Source organism: Pararge aegeria, chromosome 23 (assembly GCF_905163445.1).
Source record: "Pararge aegeria chromosome 23, ilParAegt1.1, whole genome shotgun sequence".
Classification (NCBI taxonomy): Eukaryota; Metazoa; Arthropoda; class Insecta; order Lepidoptera; family Nymphalidae; genus Pararge; species Pararge aegeria.
This window is the reverse complement of record NC_053202.1, coordinates 352,102-370,817: the sequence shown is the minus strand read 5'-3', so window position 1 is coordinate 370,817 and position 18,716 is coordinate 352,102. Positions and strand designations below refer to the sequence as shown.

At 39.2% G+C, this 18,716-nt stretch overlaps 2 protein-coding genes across 3 annotated transcripts in view; one reads left to right on the top strand and one right to left on the bottom strand.

Moving 5' to 3' along the window:
• Window positions 1-1,191: 1,191 nt before the first annotated feature.
• LOC120634061 (delta-latroinsectotoxin-Lt1a) lies at window positions 1,192-13,053 on the top strand. The gene is made up of 8 exons (XM_039904457.1): window positions 1,192-1,379; window positions 2,541-2,746; window positions 6,483-6,610; window positions 7,438-7,528; window positions 8,683-8,831; window positions 9,724-9,862; window positions 10,480-10,600; window positions 12,930-13,053. The coding sequence occupies exons 1-8, from the start codon at window positions 1,192-1,194 to the stop codon at window positions 13,051-13,053; spliced, it is 1,146 nt and encodes a 381-aa protein (XP_039760391.1).
• A 521-nt stretch (window positions 13,054-13,574) lies between these two features.
• LOC120634123 (protein Skeletor, isoforms B/C) overlaps window positions 13,575-18,716 on the bottom strand; it is a 109,578-nt gene continuing 104,436 nt past the window's right edge. Inside the window, exons 12-15 of one of the 2 annotated variants that reach the window (XM_039904516.1) lie at window positions 18,230-18,423; window positions 17,565-17,792; window positions 15,295-16,447; window positions 13,575-15,105 (exon numbers count right to left, since the gene is read on the bottom strand). In XM_039904516.1, the coding sequence (XP_039760450.1) occupies window positions 13,835-15,105; window positions 15,295-16,447; window positions 17,565-17,792; window positions 18,230-18,423 (2,846 nt within the window). In that variant the 3' untranslated portion in view covers window positions 13,575-13,834. Of the gene's footprint in view, window positions 15,106-15,294; window positions 16,448-17,564; window positions 17,793-18,229; window positions 18,424-18,716 lie in introns of those variants that run through there. The other variant, XM_039904515.1, reaches the window with a different exon arrangement.

Genomic DNA, 18,716 nt, shown 5'->3' with positions numbered 1-18,716 from the left:
ATGAACAATTTAATTGCAAGATGGCCACCACGACAAAATGGTGAATGACATTATGTTGTTCAGAACGGGTGATTTTTAAGTTTTTAATTTTTCATATTGTTTGGCCATTGTTTTAAACTGCTTATAACATAACTTCTGCAAGCTCACTGCTCACATAGCTCGCACATAAAATATCGACAGCTTAGTAACTTAGCAATGATATTGATCCAACAGAGTGCTTGCCACATTTGCTACTCCTCAAATAGTTACAAGCAGTGTCTTGCCGAGAAAGCCTGAAGGCACAGTAGAGCCACCATCTACTGGCTTTACTAGGCTTTGATTCAAATAGTGGCCAGGCTTTTACTAGGCGTTGCTTTGGTTGCCAATATTATAAGCAAGCGTGGTTTCTAATCGAGTTTTAGTCATCTTACCGTGTATGAGTGATGTGATCTGTGCAGTCAACAAGCGTTGGCTCGTTAGACCGAGGTTCGCGGTTCGTATGCCTAATTACTAACTATGCACTTTAAATAATCATCATATTTATTAATCATCATCGTCCATTACAGGGCACGGGTCTTCTCACATAATGAGAAGGGGTTACGCGCATAGTCCATCACGCTAAACAAGTGCGGATTGGTTGACTCTACACGCCTTTGGGAACATTATGGACAACTTTCAGGCATGCAGGTTTCCTCACCGTTAATGCAAGTTATATTTTAATTGTTTTAAACGCACATAGCTTAGAAAAGTGCGTGATGGGATTCCAACTCGATCCCCCGAAAGTGAAGTCGAGGTCCTACCCACTGTTTAATCACCGCTTTCTTTCGTTTCTTCATTTATTATTATTAGGTGATGAGATAGATGCTGTCCCATAGGACTATGAGAGAGAGAGAGAAAAAAGAGTGCATGAGTGCACACTTGTGCACTATAAGATTACCTGCGCAGTTGGCAAAATATCTCTGGCCACCATGGCCGAAATTGGCCGGGAAAACTGTGCGTATGTTCGACCATGGATGACTAGATCCTGGGTTGGAATCCCAGATTGGGCCAGAAATGGTCAAATATTGGGTGTTCCTGTTAACTGATTTCTACAATAAATTTTGAAATACTCAAAATTCTGCTTCGAAAGGAGGTTTTAGTTCCTAAACTTTTTTGTCCGAAATTGTATGCAATAAAGATTAAAATTTGAATTGTAGCAATCCTTTTCCTCAGATGAGTCTCCAGCAACTCTTGGAGCTTAAGTTCTCCACCTGGAAGCCACCACCTCCAGCAGTGGAGGGGAGAACGAGCCGTGACGTCACTCTCTCCTTCTGCGCTGGTCCATACAGCTGCTTGGACGACAAGCTGTTTTATAAAGTGGAAAGGAAGGAAAAGATACCTCCCTGGGTGATTGTTTATAGGTAACAGACTTTTGCAATATAAGGTGTCCATGTTATTGTCTCACTTCGGCTTAGCCACTGCACCAATTTTGATGATATTTGATGTATAGCTTTCATCGCGCAAGATATAGAATTTTATCCTGGCTTAAAAATGTAGGCTTGGGTAACTGTGTACGGCATAACGGCTGGGAAGCTGTGTGCCGCTGACCCGATCTTCGTTAAATTTTGCAAGGAGACCGTCCGAAGAAGTACTACCACCATGATTCCGGTCTAAAGGGTCTAACTGTCGGTGTAGTAACAGACACATACATTCCACCCTGCGTCTCAGGTTGTCGAGAACCGGGTGGCACTTCGTAGGACGAGTTTGCAGAATCTTACCTGCAAAGTGTAGCTCTGTTTATAGCCAATAGTTTTTCACTTGCTTTGTCCGTCAATTATTAGTAGAAAAATATACATACTCCATATCATGGGTATCAGAAAAACAGGAATCCTGCGCGGACTTACCCAGGGGTCACTGCCAGTCATAAATAATGCTCGACCCCAAATATCGGAAGTGATAGTAATTAATATTATTTATTACCAACGCTATATTGATGCCATGTAATATGCAGTTTCGCCCAAATTAGTTGACTAATTAATGCGCTGTCGACGAACGCACGTTTACTAGTGGGGGGAATGGGGGGTGTTATTACTAGCGGATAACTAGCAGCGATACGTGCTTCGGTTATCAACGGGGCAATTCCCGTGTCATTTTAGGTTTAACGATGTAAATGCGGTTTAATTTAACTATTACATTACTAAATCATTGATTTTGTGCATCATCATGAATCCCAAGTGGATTTAAGGTGGTTTTTGATTTATATCTGGTTTAAACCGAATAGTTTTAGCTGTTATATCATTGCTACACACTTTTTTTTATTTAATTATAAATTAGCCTTCCGAACCCTGTCGAAGTGTACTTCCCACTTGTAAAAACAAGTAGAACGAGTGGTAAATAGTATTTTATTTTAGAAAAGCCTCATTCTTATATCAAATCGATAATCAACATAACTAACTTTTCTTTGTGTTATATGCGTTCAAAGTAATTAATAATCACTAGCCAATTTCAATTAGTCAAAACCAAATAAAAAAAATAATTGATCAACTGATTGAGTTTTAATATCAAACGTGTTTTGTTTCCAGTGGCGGCAAAACCACGAAAACAATAGACAACCTAGCGCCGTGTCATCCGCATAGATTTCGACTGCAAGTCATAGTCAAGGCCTCAGCTGTCTCCAACTTAGCCGAGAGAATGCTTGCTCGTTACGGCGACGAGGTTGCGGTACGGAACCTTGTAGAACAGATAGATGAAGAGAAACTTCAGGCTCATGAAACTCTTAGGAAATCAGGTGAGAAGGAACATCAATAAAAATGCTTACCGAAACTGAGCTGATGGTGATAGCGTAGTGGTTAGGGCATAGGCTCCCTTTCGGGAGGACAGAGTTCGAGCCCCGGCCTCTAAGTTTTCGGAGTCATGTGCGTTTTTTTATTGTTGTAACAATATAAATATTAGAAGCAAAAATAAACTCGTCGTGCAGTTTACTAGGCTACACAAAATTGCAAATTCATTCAAGACAAATTACCAAATGAAATCTTTGAGATGTTTCTCAATAAGTTCAAAGTTTATATAAAACGTAAGCTTACAGAAAAATCCTATTATAATATTAAGGATTACTTAAACGATAAAAAAAGCTTGGGTGTGAATTGCTCTAGCTTCATAGCTGAATATAAATTTACTATGAGATGGTGATAACAAAAAAAAAAATTACCCGGCTAAGTTTGTTGTGGGCTCTTTGAGACCAGGGCGCGTTTGGAATCCTCGTAGCTTTAGGTTTAAGTTGGCGTTAAGAATAAAGAAATTTTGAATTTTAATTTGAATTTGTTATTATTTTTGGACCAATCAGGAACTGGCCCATCTCTTGATAAGTGGTAAACCATCGCCTATAAACCGAGCATCACTACACAGGGCATGCAAGGAGCACGTCTTGCAACATGCCGCCCTGTGACCATCAATTTGAGGCGTAGGTTTAAGTCTCATGTACCTGTAATTACACCGGCAACCACGCCCTTCACACCGGAATACAGCAATGCATCAATGCTGCTTAGAGCAAGAAATAAGCAAGGCGATGGTTAATGTAAACAATTAAAACATCTCACGGTAAAAGAAAACATTGCGGGAAACCTAAGAATTCTCCATAACGTTCTTAAAGGTATTGCAAATTATACCAATCCGCTATTGGCCAGCGTGTTGAACTACGGCCTAAACACTTCGCAGGCTGAGAGACCCGTGCCTTATAGTGGACTGGTATTGGGTTGATAGTGATGAAGATAATTTTTTTTTTTGATATAAATCAGCAATAGTCCATGATCACACCATACAAATCATGATGCAGACTGAGATGTAGCGCATTTGGTTAACAGAGTCCCATTTACTCTTCATTTTAAGGAACCCATATCATACGTACTGGGGAAGATGGCAGCCGTAAGGGCATTCCTGTAGGGCTAGCATGCGCACCATGAGACAATTATAGAAATCCATTATCTCATCTATAGCTATAGAATAAAAAAAACGAGTAAAATAATTATCTCATGTCATCTCATGTCTCAATTAAAAACGAGGAAGCAAAGCGATTTGTCCATAAGATATCAAGTACCTTTGCAGATCCTTCAAATGCTACGTAATGTGAAAGTAGAAAGGACAAAAGTCTTATAGCTCCTGAGCACACGCTCCACAATGTATTTTCCAAAATTCTAAATGACTTTGGGATGTTGTTCATATGCTACGATACGAAGTTACGTCATACCGCAAAATATAACGACCATTCCATTGAACATAATCTCCGAAAAGCAGGAAAATTCTGTACGGTGCAATTTTTAAATTCCTCAATCTTTATATTCCACACCAAACCGATCTTCCAAAATGTACTCGTACACACGTTGCGTTCCGATACCGGACCATCCTCAGGAGATATTGACGTTACAATGAATAATTGGTAAGTCCATTGCAAAGTTTTTGTATATCACAAAATTCCGCAAAGTAACGCCTTGGCTGTCCAAAGACCAATCCACTTTAGTTACACTTATATCCTACTAATGTATCTGTGGTATGGGTATGGGTAAAATAGCCTTTAATGTGCCCTTACGTTTAAGAAAATGATTCAAAAGAGGACAACGCGGGCCAGGCCTGCACAATGGAGTGTAAGAGAAAGGCCTTTGTCTCGGGAAACTCTTTGAGCGCGGCCGAAACATGAAGTGTTACTTGATGTTAAGCAAAGCATAATGAATTGTTTAAAGCTGCCGAAAAAGCTTTAAATGTAACGTTTATAACGAAAGGTCCCGCTTCACTCACTCACTGACTCATCAAATCCTAACCCAAACTCTTGAAACTAAGGCTAAAAATTTTCTAACGTAGAAAAGGTGTAAGGAAATTTCGATAAGGAATAAAAAAGACGTTTATTCTTATTTCTTGTTAAATGGAAAATAAAAACATGCGTATATTATTCGATTAAATAAAAATTCGACTGTACGTATGTCACTACTTGGCAGTACTTCTGACTATTTTTAGTTTTGTTACTAACTATTTTCAGGATTTTGGAAATTCTTACGACATAGAGTAGCGTTTCTTTATAATTTTCATTCTAGATAGGGATATCAATGTGTTACCTGGGAAAAAAATATTAATACGTAAAAAATAATTTTAAGTAAATTCATGCGATTCAGGCATGGTTTTGTATTGTATTCATCGAAATACTTGGCAATTATTACTGAATAACTTCATAAAAACTAAATAAGGAAATCTTAGATAATTTAATAAAGAGTAAATTAAACTGATATTTTTTTCCTGCTTTTAATAAACATTCACTAAAATTATATATTTCGATCCCCATCCTCCTCCAAGACCTCGGGTCTTTTCCTCGCTCGCGAGTTCAACTGTCCCAACGTTAGTTTCCGATAGTTCCAATTCGGATATCGATTCCAATCGAATAATTGGATCGGTTGTAAGGTAATAAATCATTTCGCTCCATTACCTTCCAATCAGGCCGAGTGGGGTCAAGGTTTGCTCAATAAATTAATAGACGTCGACGGAAAATTATTGGCGTATGTACCCACCCTGGATAGGAATTATTATTCAAACTTGGTATATATATAAGAATTAAATTGTAATTTGTATTGTCGATGAAACATTAATTATTTATTAATTACCGACATTATATTTACTGATAAGCTATTCAGTCGTTTTGAAAGGGAAGCTATCAAACGAAATCTTTCTGAGATCTGAAATGTAAATTATAATTATGGTCATTAGTATCCTTCCATACAATAAACATTTCACATAAGTATGTGAATATTGAAACAACAAAAAATTATACCAAAACTTTTAGTAATATTAGACCATTTGGTGACACGAGTTCGGGGATTCACTTGCCATGGTTAATTTTGCCGACAAGCAGCATTTTTGCAATGCCGTATTCCGGTCTAAAGGTTGTGTTTACCGATGTTATTTTGACACATGAGGATTAACATCTACGCCTTCGTTTGATGGACACATGGCGGCACATTGCAGGACGTGATCGTTACATGCTCTGCGAAGTGTTGATCTGTTTATAGGTGATGGTTTTTCACTAACCATCAGGTGGACCGTCTGCTCGATCTGTTAATTATTAGTATAGCAAAAAAGCAAGTTAATATATTCTACAATCAAACTGACTAGATGACTAGATTTTTTATTTTATAGCCTTGTACGATCGAATGTTGGGCTGAAGACCTTCTCTGTTATGTTAGGGAAGAGGAACATAAAACTTAGCATATCAGATAATAGTGCCCACCATGTTGCTTTAATGGCGGGTTTAAATAATTCATAATCATCGACATCAGCCCATTAACATTCCACTGCTGGGCAAAGGTCTCGATGGGGAAGAGGATTTCAGAGCATTGACCCACCACTCTGCTTCAATGGAGGTTTATGGTTTAACAAGCTTTCAACAACGACCCAGCATCCCGTGACCCGTAGTCAAACTTGCGAACCACTAGACCAAGATGGCAGTTTCAACAAAATTAAAGATATTGTAAATGTTACCAGCGCAGATAAAGTAGCAAAGAAAGAAAAATGGCTGGAGTCCTTATGGTCCGAGGACACCTGGACCAGCACTGACTCCGACGGCACCTCGGCAGTCGGCTTCTGCATGGCCGTGCGATGCGGATACCTCAAGCAGGTCAGCAGACTTTCTTAGTTACCTGACCCTCCTCTATTCATCGGAACGGAATGTTTTATCTCTAAGGATGTAACGCCATCTTGTCCTATCTAAGGCATAGTGCTGACTTTACTCGGCACTATGCCTATTTGTTGGGCTACGAATAAGGCTAATAGGGCTACGACCTCCTAGTCTTTTTCCTTCCACTTCTCCCGTTACCAACAGCTTTTCCAGGGGTTTACCTGTATTCTAAATATTCCAAGGTTCGTCGCAGATTGTTGTCTAAGGGCAGGTACTTACCAATATCTTTTGCTTAGTTGTTGACGCAAGATACAGCAAGGTTAGGAGGGCAGTTCGAGCAGTGAAGGTAAGCTTTAATATAAATATAAAATAAACAAATATACTACGACAATACACACACCGCCATATAGCTTCTAAGCGTAGCTTGTGTTGTGGGTACTAAGATGACTGATGACCATTTTTATGAACATAAATAGGTATACATAAATATAATATGCAAATATATACCTAACAACTTTCAGAACCAGCCGAGGTCCTATATACCTACATAAATACTTAACTACATCGTTAATTCATTTTCATTTGTGTCTAGTATCGTGTGCTATACATGAAATCATAAATGAATTGAAATTAATGAAATTTTATATGCTCTCAATCTCTAATCTCTCGAATCTCAGCTCTTCTGCAGTATGACCTGTTGACCTTGAGTTCGTGCGATTTATTTATGTTGGTTTAGGCCGATAACTAGCGCTCAAGTCTTTTGAAAAGAGATGCTCGAAATACAATTAAAAAAAAACTATTTTTCCCATACGCACTGTATTTTGTAGGTACAGCAAATGCTGGAAGAGCGTCCGCAGCTGATATCCGTTATCAACAACAACAACGGGTACACACCTCTCGCGACCGCCGTGCGGAAAGGTAAACGAGGTAGTTGCTGACACGCCACTAAAAATCAAGCAGCTGTTTTTCTAAGATTAAGAAAAAGAGGCCAGTATATCCTAGTTGCAATAAGCATCATAATCATCCTGAGCCTGAAAGTGACTCACAGCTTGGCCTCTTCCCTCAGCATTGGAATCAGTCAAAATACTCTTACATTCTGATAAGTCTAAGCTCTCTGTTTCTCTCTTTAATGAAAAATAGACGAGGTGGCTCCGAAAGCTTCGTTATGAACGTTCAAAGTCACTACTCTGTCGGATTCTGCGAGAATGATTAATGAGGAGATCTGTAGAAGAAGCAGAGTTACCGACATAAAGAATCGCGAAGCTGAGGTGACAAAAGGCGGGACACATAGTTCGGAGATCTGATGGACGTAGGGCTCCCAAGGCCTCGCACTATTGCTACATAGCGATCTCTTTTTTTATATTATAAGCGGGCAAACGAGCAAGTGGGTCACCTGATGTTAAGTGATCACCGCCGCCCATAAACATCTGCAACACCAGAGGAGCCACCCATGCGTTGCCGGCTTTAAGGAATTTGTTTATCCGCCCATATCATACAACCAATAGCGTATTAAAACAAATATAGAAAAAGCGAAGGTGGTGCATATATACACATGCAAGTAGAAAAATGTATCAAAGTCAAGGTCAAAGTCAAAGTCAAATATTTCTTTATTCAAATAGGCACTTTTCATGGGTACATTACATGTAAAAAATGACAGGAGTGAGTTGTGGTTGATAAATAAAGTCAACTTAAAACTAAAGCTACGAGGGTTCCAAACGCGCCCTGGTCTAAGAAGAAGCCCATAACAAACTACATCATTACTATATATATATATATTTTTATCCTGCAGCAGTTTATCCTGCTATGTATATATTTATTATTGTAAACCACAGCCCTCGCCACTGCCCCAGTGGGATCTTCTGTCTCGGACCTGGAAATCAGCGCCTTTCTCCAGCAGCAGGTCGGCCACCGCGACTGATATTTATTATCACTAACTTGTGGCAATAGTCGTTAAAGCCTACCAACCATTGGAGTAGCGTGGTTGTTCTACGCTCTAGAACCGTCTACGGATAACTGCGGTAAAATGTTGTCAAGGGGGAAGGGCCATGTAAGTGCAGAACTGCTTCCACCAGGTGACGTGGGCATGGTGAAGTACCTGGTGTCAGCGGACGCCGAGCTGGAACAGCGCTCCTCCACGGGGCAGACGCCGCTGCACCTCGCCGTGCTGGCTGGTCACATCGCGGTGGCCGACCTGCTGCTGGAGAAAGGCGCTGATTTCCAGGTCCGAGACAGAAGATCCCACTGGGGCAGTGGCGAGGGCTGTGGTTTACAAGTGGCAGTTCCCGGGTTCAATCCCCGATTCGAATTTGAGAATTCTTAATATCTAAAGTTTCTTAGATCTGGTCTCATGGGAGGCTGTAGTCGTGGCAAGTTACCACCCTAACGACAAAGATGTAGTGGAGTTATATGTTTAATATAACCCTCTACGAAACCGCTCCGCTACCATCTTAATAACTTCATGCGGTAAAAAAATATAAGCTTCCTTGTGAAACTTAACTCACTTGAATTTGTAATCTAATAGATCCAATAGCAGACAGATGATCTTTTTGAAACGTTCATTCTAATTTAGTCCGTCAAATAGTAAATACATTATATACTTAAGTAAATTCTTAATTTAAAATGATAGCTACCAGGGTCCTAAACGCGCCCAGGCCTAAAACAGAACCCCAACTAACTTAACCGAATAGTTTTAAGTAAGGTAATCACTAAAGAAAACCTACTTACGTAATAAGAAAACCGCTTCGTTTCGGTCGAATTTTTGAGAAGGACTCATGAAGCCTTAAAGACAAATGTTTACTTCTACTAAAAAAAATTAAATTCAGAACATTGTATTATATACCTACAATACCTTGCCTAAGAGAGCACGTTATGGTGACGTTCCCGGACACTTTACCTACTATGCGATAACAACTGTCAGTGTTACTAATAGCCTGCCACTGCACATTGAACAAAAATGGTGGGATTAAGCAAACTTTTCCATCTATAAAAAGTTTGTGCCCAGGAAATAGTTTTGTAGTATAACTTTAGCCCGGCTGTTCAGCACAGGTCTCTCGAATTATTGAATAGGATTTCAGCCAGAATGCGATGTAATTATCTTATATCCTCTAACTCAGGCAGTCGACTTTAACCAAATGCGTGTGGAGCACTACGCAGTGGACTCCTGCAAGCTGGACGTCGTGAGGTTCGTGCTTGACCGCGGCGGTGACGTCGGCGCGAGGGACAGCAACGGCTGGACGCCTTTGCTCAGAGCCGGTAATGCGGCCAGCGAGCAAACTGTGTTTAGTCATCATCATCATCATATCGACCCTTTACTGGCCCACTACAGGGCACGGGTCTCTTCCCACAATAAGAAGGGTTTACGCCGTAGTTTATAACTTTTATATCAGTCTTATAGCTTATAGTATATACTAATGTTGGCATCGGCGGTAGGAGAGCCGCAGCTTAGTGGTCAAAGCGCTCAGGCCGCGATCGGCAGAGAGGTTGGCGCTGGTTCAAATCCTGTCGGATCCGAAATTTTTTATGTGAATTTAAAATTTACAAAGTGATGCAGATGCAGGCGTCACTTTGTTGGAAAATTAAGCTTAAATTGCTATACTCCGCGAGAAGCACGAGAATCAGAACATACTCAGAGGCACTAATGAGGTGGGAGGGCTTAGATAGATAAGTTGGGGGTAAGAAAGGTATAAAAAAGAAGCAGCGAAACGTGCGTAGAGGGTACATTGCCGAAGATCTGTTTGGTGTGGAGTATAAGGATTGAAGAAATTATAAATTACATCATACAGTTTATCCTGCTTTTCGCGGACTATAGCAAATTGAGCTTCATTTTAATAACTAATAAAAATTATAAAATAACTTTAAAATGTGAACAGTGTGTCAGGGAGCAAAGACAGAAGTGGTGGAGGAGCTGGTGCGGCGCGGCAGCGACGTGGCGGCGGCGGACAAGGCGCAGCTGAGCGTCTCCGCCGCTGCAAGACTCTTGAAGGACAGGCAGTAAGTCTTCTTCGTTTCTTAGGAGAAAGGCTAGTCACTAGTGATTCTATTGACGTCAAAGCCAAAGTCAAATATTTTCTTATTCAAATAGGCATCGAAAGTGCCATACTTTTGATGCGTACCGTTAAAGAATTAACGACATTTAATTACTATCGGGTGTTATTTTTAGAGGTATAGAACTTCGAATTGAAATAAAACACAAGAAAATCATTTTAATGTCCATCAATTTGGCTTTATTGGAAGGATAATTTTATGCCATTAATGTTTAAAAATGATTTCGGGCATGTGGCCGCCGCGGCTGGCTCGAATAAAGCCAATTCTACAGGTCCAATTTTCAACCACTTTTTCGAGCATATGGGGCCGTATGTTGGCAATAACGCCACGAATGTTGGCTTCCAAGTCCCCTAACGTTTCTGGTTTGTTGGCGTAGACGAGCGACTTCACATATCCCCAAAGAAAATAATCTAATGGTGTCAAATCACACGATCTTGGTGGCCAATTGACAGGTCCATTCCGCGAAATTATGCGCTCATCGAATGTTTCCTTCAATAAATCGATTGTGACGTGCGCTGTGTGGCATATAGCGCCGTCTTGTTGGAACCACAACTCATCCACATTCATGCCATCCAATTCGGGAACAAAATAGTCGGTTATCATGGTTCTATACCGGTCTCCATTAACGGTAATTGACTCTCCAGCATTATTTCGGAAGAAGTATGGCCCAATGACTCCACCAGCCCATAGAGCACACCAAACAGTCAGTTTTTGTGGATGTAATGGCGTCTCAAGGGTCTCATGTGGATTCTCTTCACTCCAAATGCGGCAATTTTGCTTGTTGACGTAGCCATTCAACCAAAAATGAGCCTCATCACTGAACTAAATTTTGCGATGAAAATCAGCATCGAGATCAATCTAATTTTCGGCCCATACACCAAAATCACGACGCATTGCATGGTCTCGCGGCTTTAATTCTTGCACAAGCTGGATCTTGTAAGGTTGCAAGCCAAGATCTTTGCGCAAAATCTTCCATAAAGTTGATGGACAAAGCTCCAATTGCTGTGCACGGTGGCGAATCGATTCATTCGGGTCCTCTTCAACACTTTGCTCTACAGCGGCAATTGTTTCTTCGGTGCGCACTGTTCGACGTCTCTGCGGATGCGTATTATGACATAGAGTAAACGTAGTGCGAAAACGATCCATGGTTAACCGAATTAATTGCTCTGATGGACGATTATGTCGACCATAAAATGAACGGAGCTTGCGGTAAACTTCGCGAACTGAACCATTATTTTCGAAATAAATTTGCACGATTTGTAAGCGTTGTTCTTTTGTCAACCTGTTCATGATGAAATGGCAAACCAAACTAAATATTAATCACTTGACAGCTGACAAAATGGCCGCCAGTTAAAAAAGTGATGCCAACTTAAAGTTCTATACCTCAAAAAAAAAACACCCCTTACTAGCTGACCCGTGCAACTTCGTTGCACCAAATCGGTTATTACCGGAAAACACAAATAAAATGACATTTTCTAAAAATGAATCCTAGCTAGATCGCTTTATCGCCCCTGAAACCCCCTTTATACTAAATTTCATGAAAATTGTTGGAGCCGATTCCGAGATTCCAATTATATACAAGAATTGCTCGTTTAAAGATATAAGATAAAATTACTTATAAAGTTCATAATTTTTTACGTTCTGCCAGGAACCCTCGTTTACATAGAATTTATCTGTTTGTAGTTTTAAATTAACCAATTTATAAACTATTTAGAATTTACAGCGGTTGCTTTCCTAATTAAAAAAATATAATTATGAAAGTTAGAGACTACTTATAAATCTATAGAAAAAGACGTTCACGTTAGATATATTTGACGGCCGTCTGGCGCATTGGGCAGCGACCCTGCTTTTTGAGTCGTGGGTTTGATTCCCACAACTGGAATTTTTTTGTGCGATGTACATAAATGTGTTTCAGGGTCTGGGTATTTACCTCTATATTATAAGTGTTTATGTATATTATTTATTAAAATATTCATCAGCCATCTAAGTACTCTTAACACAAGCGACGCTTACTTTGGGGCTAGAAGGCGCTGTGTATATTGTCGTAGTATATTTATGAAGGGTTTTTAGAAGCGTAGCGCTTTCTAGTGCGTAAAGCGCTACGCTTCGTATATTACTATAGAGGCAAGAGAGAGATAAAGGTGCGAGCACAAATTTTATTTCTCTCTTTCTCTCACGGCCAGTTACGTTTCGTATATCTAGCACACAGTGCAGATCTTTTGTCTGTATCACACTGTAGGAGCAGTTTTTTTTTATTTTTTTATTTTTGGGTCAGAGGTCATCGCCGCGAGTCCGTGCTGCGCCTTGTGGACAGCACATACCAGCACGAGAAGGTGGTCGCTAGCTTCACGCGACTCACCAAGAAGATATCCAGCGTTCACAACTTGCTGAAGCATTAAGTGAGCCTCATGTGAGTGATAATGGAATCATTAAATTCTTCGACGAAGTCAGTCGGTGAAAAGCTACTTACAAGGTTACCAAAGACAACGCAAAAGGGAATGACAATTTATCCTAAAACAATGATAACGTAACAAATAGAAAAGAGAAGGTTAGGTTTACAAGTTAGAATAATGACAGTTCATATCGTGTTTCGTTTGTGTGAAAAAATAAAATAATAATTGTGGCGGTAATATTAGAATCTAAACTAAACTTGTATTGCACACTTAAGACGTCATAAAATTTGCAATTCACTGGTAATTTTATGATAACAGCATTTTGATTATGTTCTTCAATAAGTTCAAAGGTTATATTAAGGTCAGCACATAGGAAAATAATTACATAAACTTTTCATATGTTAGTAAACCTGCTCTGCTCTGCTCTTCAACATCAGCTTACGTTCAGCTTTACATGATTTTCTTTTATTTACCACCAATATATAAACACTCTAGATAAAACGTAGTACAAAAATAAAACGATCATGAAAATGTAACTCTACTTTTATTATTAATCATAAAAAATATTTACAAAACCTTAAGTCTAACAGAGTATTGAACTGCATTATGCGTATTAAAGTGGTAACAGGTTTGAGTGCAACGTCAAGGAGCAGCTGAATGCGAAGACTTTGGACACCCTCAGCTAAAATACTTAAATATAATACTATTACAATCAACCAAATGCATTCAATGGCAAGGCACAATAATTTAATCCAATAAATAAATTATTAAATAATCTTAACAGGATTTAAAAGCACTTTAACAGTAGTGTAACAATTAAAAAATACTTTATAATATTACAGGATTTTTTCGGAGCCGAAGAAGTTTTTTCAAATTCAATGTGATTAATTAAAACATTTTCTTTTTTACTTATTACTGTTGTCTCTTCGTGAACATTGTCTCTTTCAAATTGGGCTGTTTTTGTATCTCTTTTGCGACGTCTGCTTTCTTCTTCTTCCTCTCCGTCTTCTTCGTATTCTTCTTCATCTTCATTTTCATCTGTATTTTCATCATCGTTCGATTGCTTCTCTGCATTTTCCTCATGTATCTCACTAGCTTCGGGTGTTAAGTCATCTACTGGAGTAGAGTCTGGTTTATGTAAAAACTGAACTAGTTTTAAATGAGTTGTTCTTGTATCTTTATAAACGGGTGCAGGGACACTTGTTGTATCTTTCTTTATGTGTTCTGCAATTACTGGAGGAATTTCTCCTTTGAATGGACCGAATTGTGGGGTCTTAAGAAGTAACTCTGTATTTGCTGGTAATTTAGAGGAAAATATCTTAGGACTGGTTTTTACTTCTGGTACACTAGTCAACGATGTAGCTGACACAGTTTTGCCGTCATAGGTTGTGAATGTTTGTTCTGACGTTAACTTTTGTGCATGTTCTTTAGGACTCTTTGGAACAGGTGGTAAATACTGAGGACTTATTTTATCTGAGTCCATTATCATGTCACTCGGAACAGCCCGATTCATATTCTTTTTACTAAATAGAGCATTTAATTCATTTTCAGTTTTTACATACACTGGATGCGGTCTGTCTTCCTTGGCATGATTACTTGGAAATACTTCTTTAGTTCTATCATTATTTGATACTAAATGATCTGGAGGAGAAGGTATAAACATAGGTTCGAATGATTCAGTTATTTTGTCACTGGGATAAGCATGGTTATGATTAATATACTGAGGAGCTTCTTCATAATCCTCTTCTACGTCGGTGTCTTCCCTTCTGTTTATGTTATTACCTTCATACTCTGCGATTTTGTCCTCACCAGCCATCAACGGCTCCCGAATAATTGGTTTGAACCCACTTTCGATCACAATAGAGTCAGGTTTAAAACCAGTATTGACCGCGGGTGTAAAAGTAGAGGAATCAGTAGACTGACCAATGAAGTCGGATGATTTTAAATCAGTTTGTGAATGTGTGTAAACATTTTCATTCAATTTGGTGCGAGGCGTAGAAGTCTGGATATATACCTCAGGTATTGGAGTAGAATATACTCTTATAGTATGACTTGTATGTTGTTGTTGATTTTGCTGATGTTGTTGTTGCTGTTGGTGAGTTTGTTGTTGTTGATGATGATACTGATGTTGATTTTGTTGATGTAGTTGTTGATTTTGTTGATGTTGTTGTTGATTTTGTTGATGTTTTTGTTGTTGATGTTGTTGATTCTGTTGTTGTTGTTGATGATGATGTTGTTGTTGTCTATTTGGTATAATTTGCATCTGCTGATCTAATGGTAACGGATGGTCCATGGGCTTTCCTAAAATTATTTGACCTGGTTTATTGAAATATATCGGAGGTGCACTTTGCTGCACTACAGCATCGCTAACTCCGGGTAGAGTTATTTGACTCTGTACCACTTGATTAGCAATTATATCAGTGTGACCCAAGCTCAAAGTTTGACTTTGAAGTGGTACTCCAATATTATTACTTGGATTGCCCATAATAATCGTCTGTGCTGGTGCGTTAGATAGTTTTTGTGGATGTTTAGGAGGGCCACGATTCAATATATTTTTCGGTGGATGAAGAGATGGCATTGCTTTCATGGGTGGAATGTTAGACTGTTGGGGTCTGTTCATATTTGGTGGAGGGCGATTATTAGGGTATTTGTTTGGTTTCTTCGACATACTATAGGTTCCATGCGGATTGGGCATTGGCAAAGGATAAGGGCTGTTTACTTTCTGATGCATAGGATAAGGTCTCCGGATTTTTATTTCAGGTGGTGAAGGTCTGCGGAAAGGTGGTCGCATATTGCCCATTGGTTTACTTGGGGAATTAGGTCGTAGAACATTGTGTAAAGTCTGTGGAGTCTGATTAGGGGGTAACAAAAAGCTCTCTGGTAGCTTGCCCATATCAACCACATATTCGTCACCGTCTCTTATTGGCTGTTCAGGCACAAACAACTCCTTGACATCTTCGTGTACTTGGTACTGTGATAGCTTTAAAGCACCGGTTGCATTTCTTTTCATTTCATCTTTCATTTGTTCTTCTAAGCTTTCAACTGCTTCAATGACTTCTTTGATTTGTACTTTGGTTATAGGCAATTCATACTCTTGTCCGTCGGGGTAGTTGAAGTTTCTTGGTGGTTCCGGATATATTTCCCCCGAGAGGCCGCTGTCACCTTTATTGCTACTGAAATCGTTATAATTTTGTTTCGTATTGATTATTTTCTCAACTTTTTGGCGCTGATTTAAAAAGTTTAAGTCTGGTTTCACACGGTTTTGTACCTGTATTGATTCTTCGCCCATAAGATCCCCGGGTAGGGCTACAGACTCAACGAGTCTACTCTCCTCTGCATCTGTGGCGTCACACTCATCGACCACGTTTATTTTCCAACCAAGGTGGCGGTGAGTGAAACACTAGAATGAAAAAGTAATTTAAGTTTGCTGTTTCAAAATTATATCAATTAAACGTTTATCACAGATAAAAATAATAAGAAACACAGTAAACCTCATGCGAAAGAAGACTTGAAGGCTGAAACATAAAAGATAGTAAGGATTATATACAACAGAACACATATATGAAACTGATTATAATACATTCATGAAGATGTAAATATTCTATCTACAAATTAAATACAGCATAGCATTCACGGTAACAGAAACCTAGATGAATATAAATAATGCTTATTAGATAAGTAATGTTTATTATTATTAATAAAAACCAATTAGTCGAATGTTCGATCAATTAATGGGCAATATTTATTAGCAGTATTTCAAGCTATTAAATTATAAATCAATTGTGTATTTAACGATTTGAAATATGAACGGAAATAAAATGAATATTCTAAACTACGCAGTCTAGTCAATGGCTTAAAACTTTGTACAAATAAGTTTCGAGACGTATAGCAAAGCTTATAAAATATAATAAAGTGGAAATAAACTTTCAAGATGAACTTTTTACAGTTGAGTTAAGTTCTTATTGAATGCATGCCAATTGAAGAACTTTTCACAAGTATTGAGATGAAAAGTTAAAAAAGAATAGATCATGAACAGTCTAAGAGAACAGCAGCTCCCGTCACGAAAGTTGAAAGTACAAGCCCTGTTCCTTTATGACACTGAAACCGTTCAACTCTAGGTACTGCAATTCTTACAACTTCTGAATTCAAACAAAACTGTTTCTGTTTAGCGAGATCGAGCTAACAATTTCACAAAACCGAGCGATTGCCTCAAAAAGCTACTACATTTGCTTACAAGAGACCCGATATTAAAATTTCGCCCGCAGATCATACATAAACACTTTAAATGGCGATAGCAAAAATAGAGTTTGTTATGAGCGTTTCATCTTTTGCTATGCGCTATATTTTTATACCACCCTATATAAAGAAATAGGTTTATCCGTCACCTCGTGACAATAGAAAATATCCATATATATTTGAATTTAAATAAAATTACTTTGTCTGCCATAAATATTCACTTTGGGCGCTACATTTTCAACTTTCGTGGCGTATACTTTAGGAAATGAATTAAACTTTACCTGATAATATACAGTATCAGGGGTATTCTTGTCAGGGATCCAAGTGACGACTCCCGGGTTGCCTTCCTCACACACGAGGGTCAGGGATCTCTGGTAAGCTCCGAAGCTAGGGTACTCATCGGCTTCAGGGCCGTTCTGGTCAGGGGTCCAGTTGCAAAGGCGGCCAACTCCAGTAGGTATTAAATCTCCGGTGCGTGTTCGACGGACTCCAGCGTAGATTTCTATACCCTGTGCATTATTTAATATTATTATTTTGTGATATTAATAGTTTTATTGATAGAACGCTGAAGGAAACATCACGAGGAAACTTGCATGCCTCAGAGTTCTCCATAATATTCTCAAGAGCGTGTGGAGTCCACCAATAAGCACTGGGCGGGTACGGGATGGTAATGGGTTGATATGATGAATGGAACTTGATGATACAGCTGGACCCAAAATTTAGGAAAAATATATTCACAAAAATAAAGCGTCCATGGCGTCCTCTGGTGCAGTGGTGAGCTCTGTGGTCTTTGTTATGACTAGAGGCGGCTCGTTGCAGGTCATCTTCCTGGCATGCCCTGCGAAGTGTTGCTCTGTTTATAGGCGATGGTTTTCACTTACTAACAGATGGGCCATCTGCTTGGCACATCAATTATTATATGCAAAAAAACTTCGTCGTTACCAACCTTCTTTTCAGCATCAGATTTGTGATAGTACCCTCCGACGGGATCGTTGGTGATATAGAAGGGGTGATACCGTGCTGGTACATCAGGATCTGTACCGCCCTCCACCACGAAGGTATACTTCTTTCCGCGGACCACTGTCACCTCTGGGATCAGAAGGCCGTTGATGTACCAGGATATACCCCAACCGACGTGACCTGGTGGAAGAAAAATAAGTTAATGTTATTGCTTCTTACTGATCGAGCGAGCAAAGCTGTTTTTTATCAGTTCTATCAGCTCCGTCAGTCTATCGGTTTTTGCCATACTAGATGTATTTTGCCGTGAGATGATGGAAGGTCAGAATACAGTTGTCACCGACGCTTCGCTTGCCGCGGGACAAAACCTTATAGAATTTTATCAACATCGGGTAGTGTAGTTTTTTTTTTATTTGAAAAGTATTTACATCAAATTTTTCAAATAGAAATTTGGTGAAGATGTGAAGAGGACCTTC

What these genes read in the sequence shown, in the direction of transcription:
- LOC120634061 (XM_039904457.1), top strand. Translation starts at nt 1,192, where the DNA reads ATGAGTCTCCAGCAACTCTTGGAGCTTAAGTTCTCCACCTGGAAGCCA. An exon ending in TGAAACTCTTAGGAAATCAG is followed by an intron (nt 2,747 to 6,482) that starts GTGAGAAGGAAC and finishes TTACCAGCGCAG; the next exon opens with ATAAAGTAGCAAAGAAAGAA. An exon ending in CGCGACCGCCGTGCGGAAAG is followed by an intron (nt 7,529 to 8,682) that starts GTAAACGAGGTA and finishes TGCTTCCACCAG; the next exon opens with GTGACGTGGGCATGGTGAAG.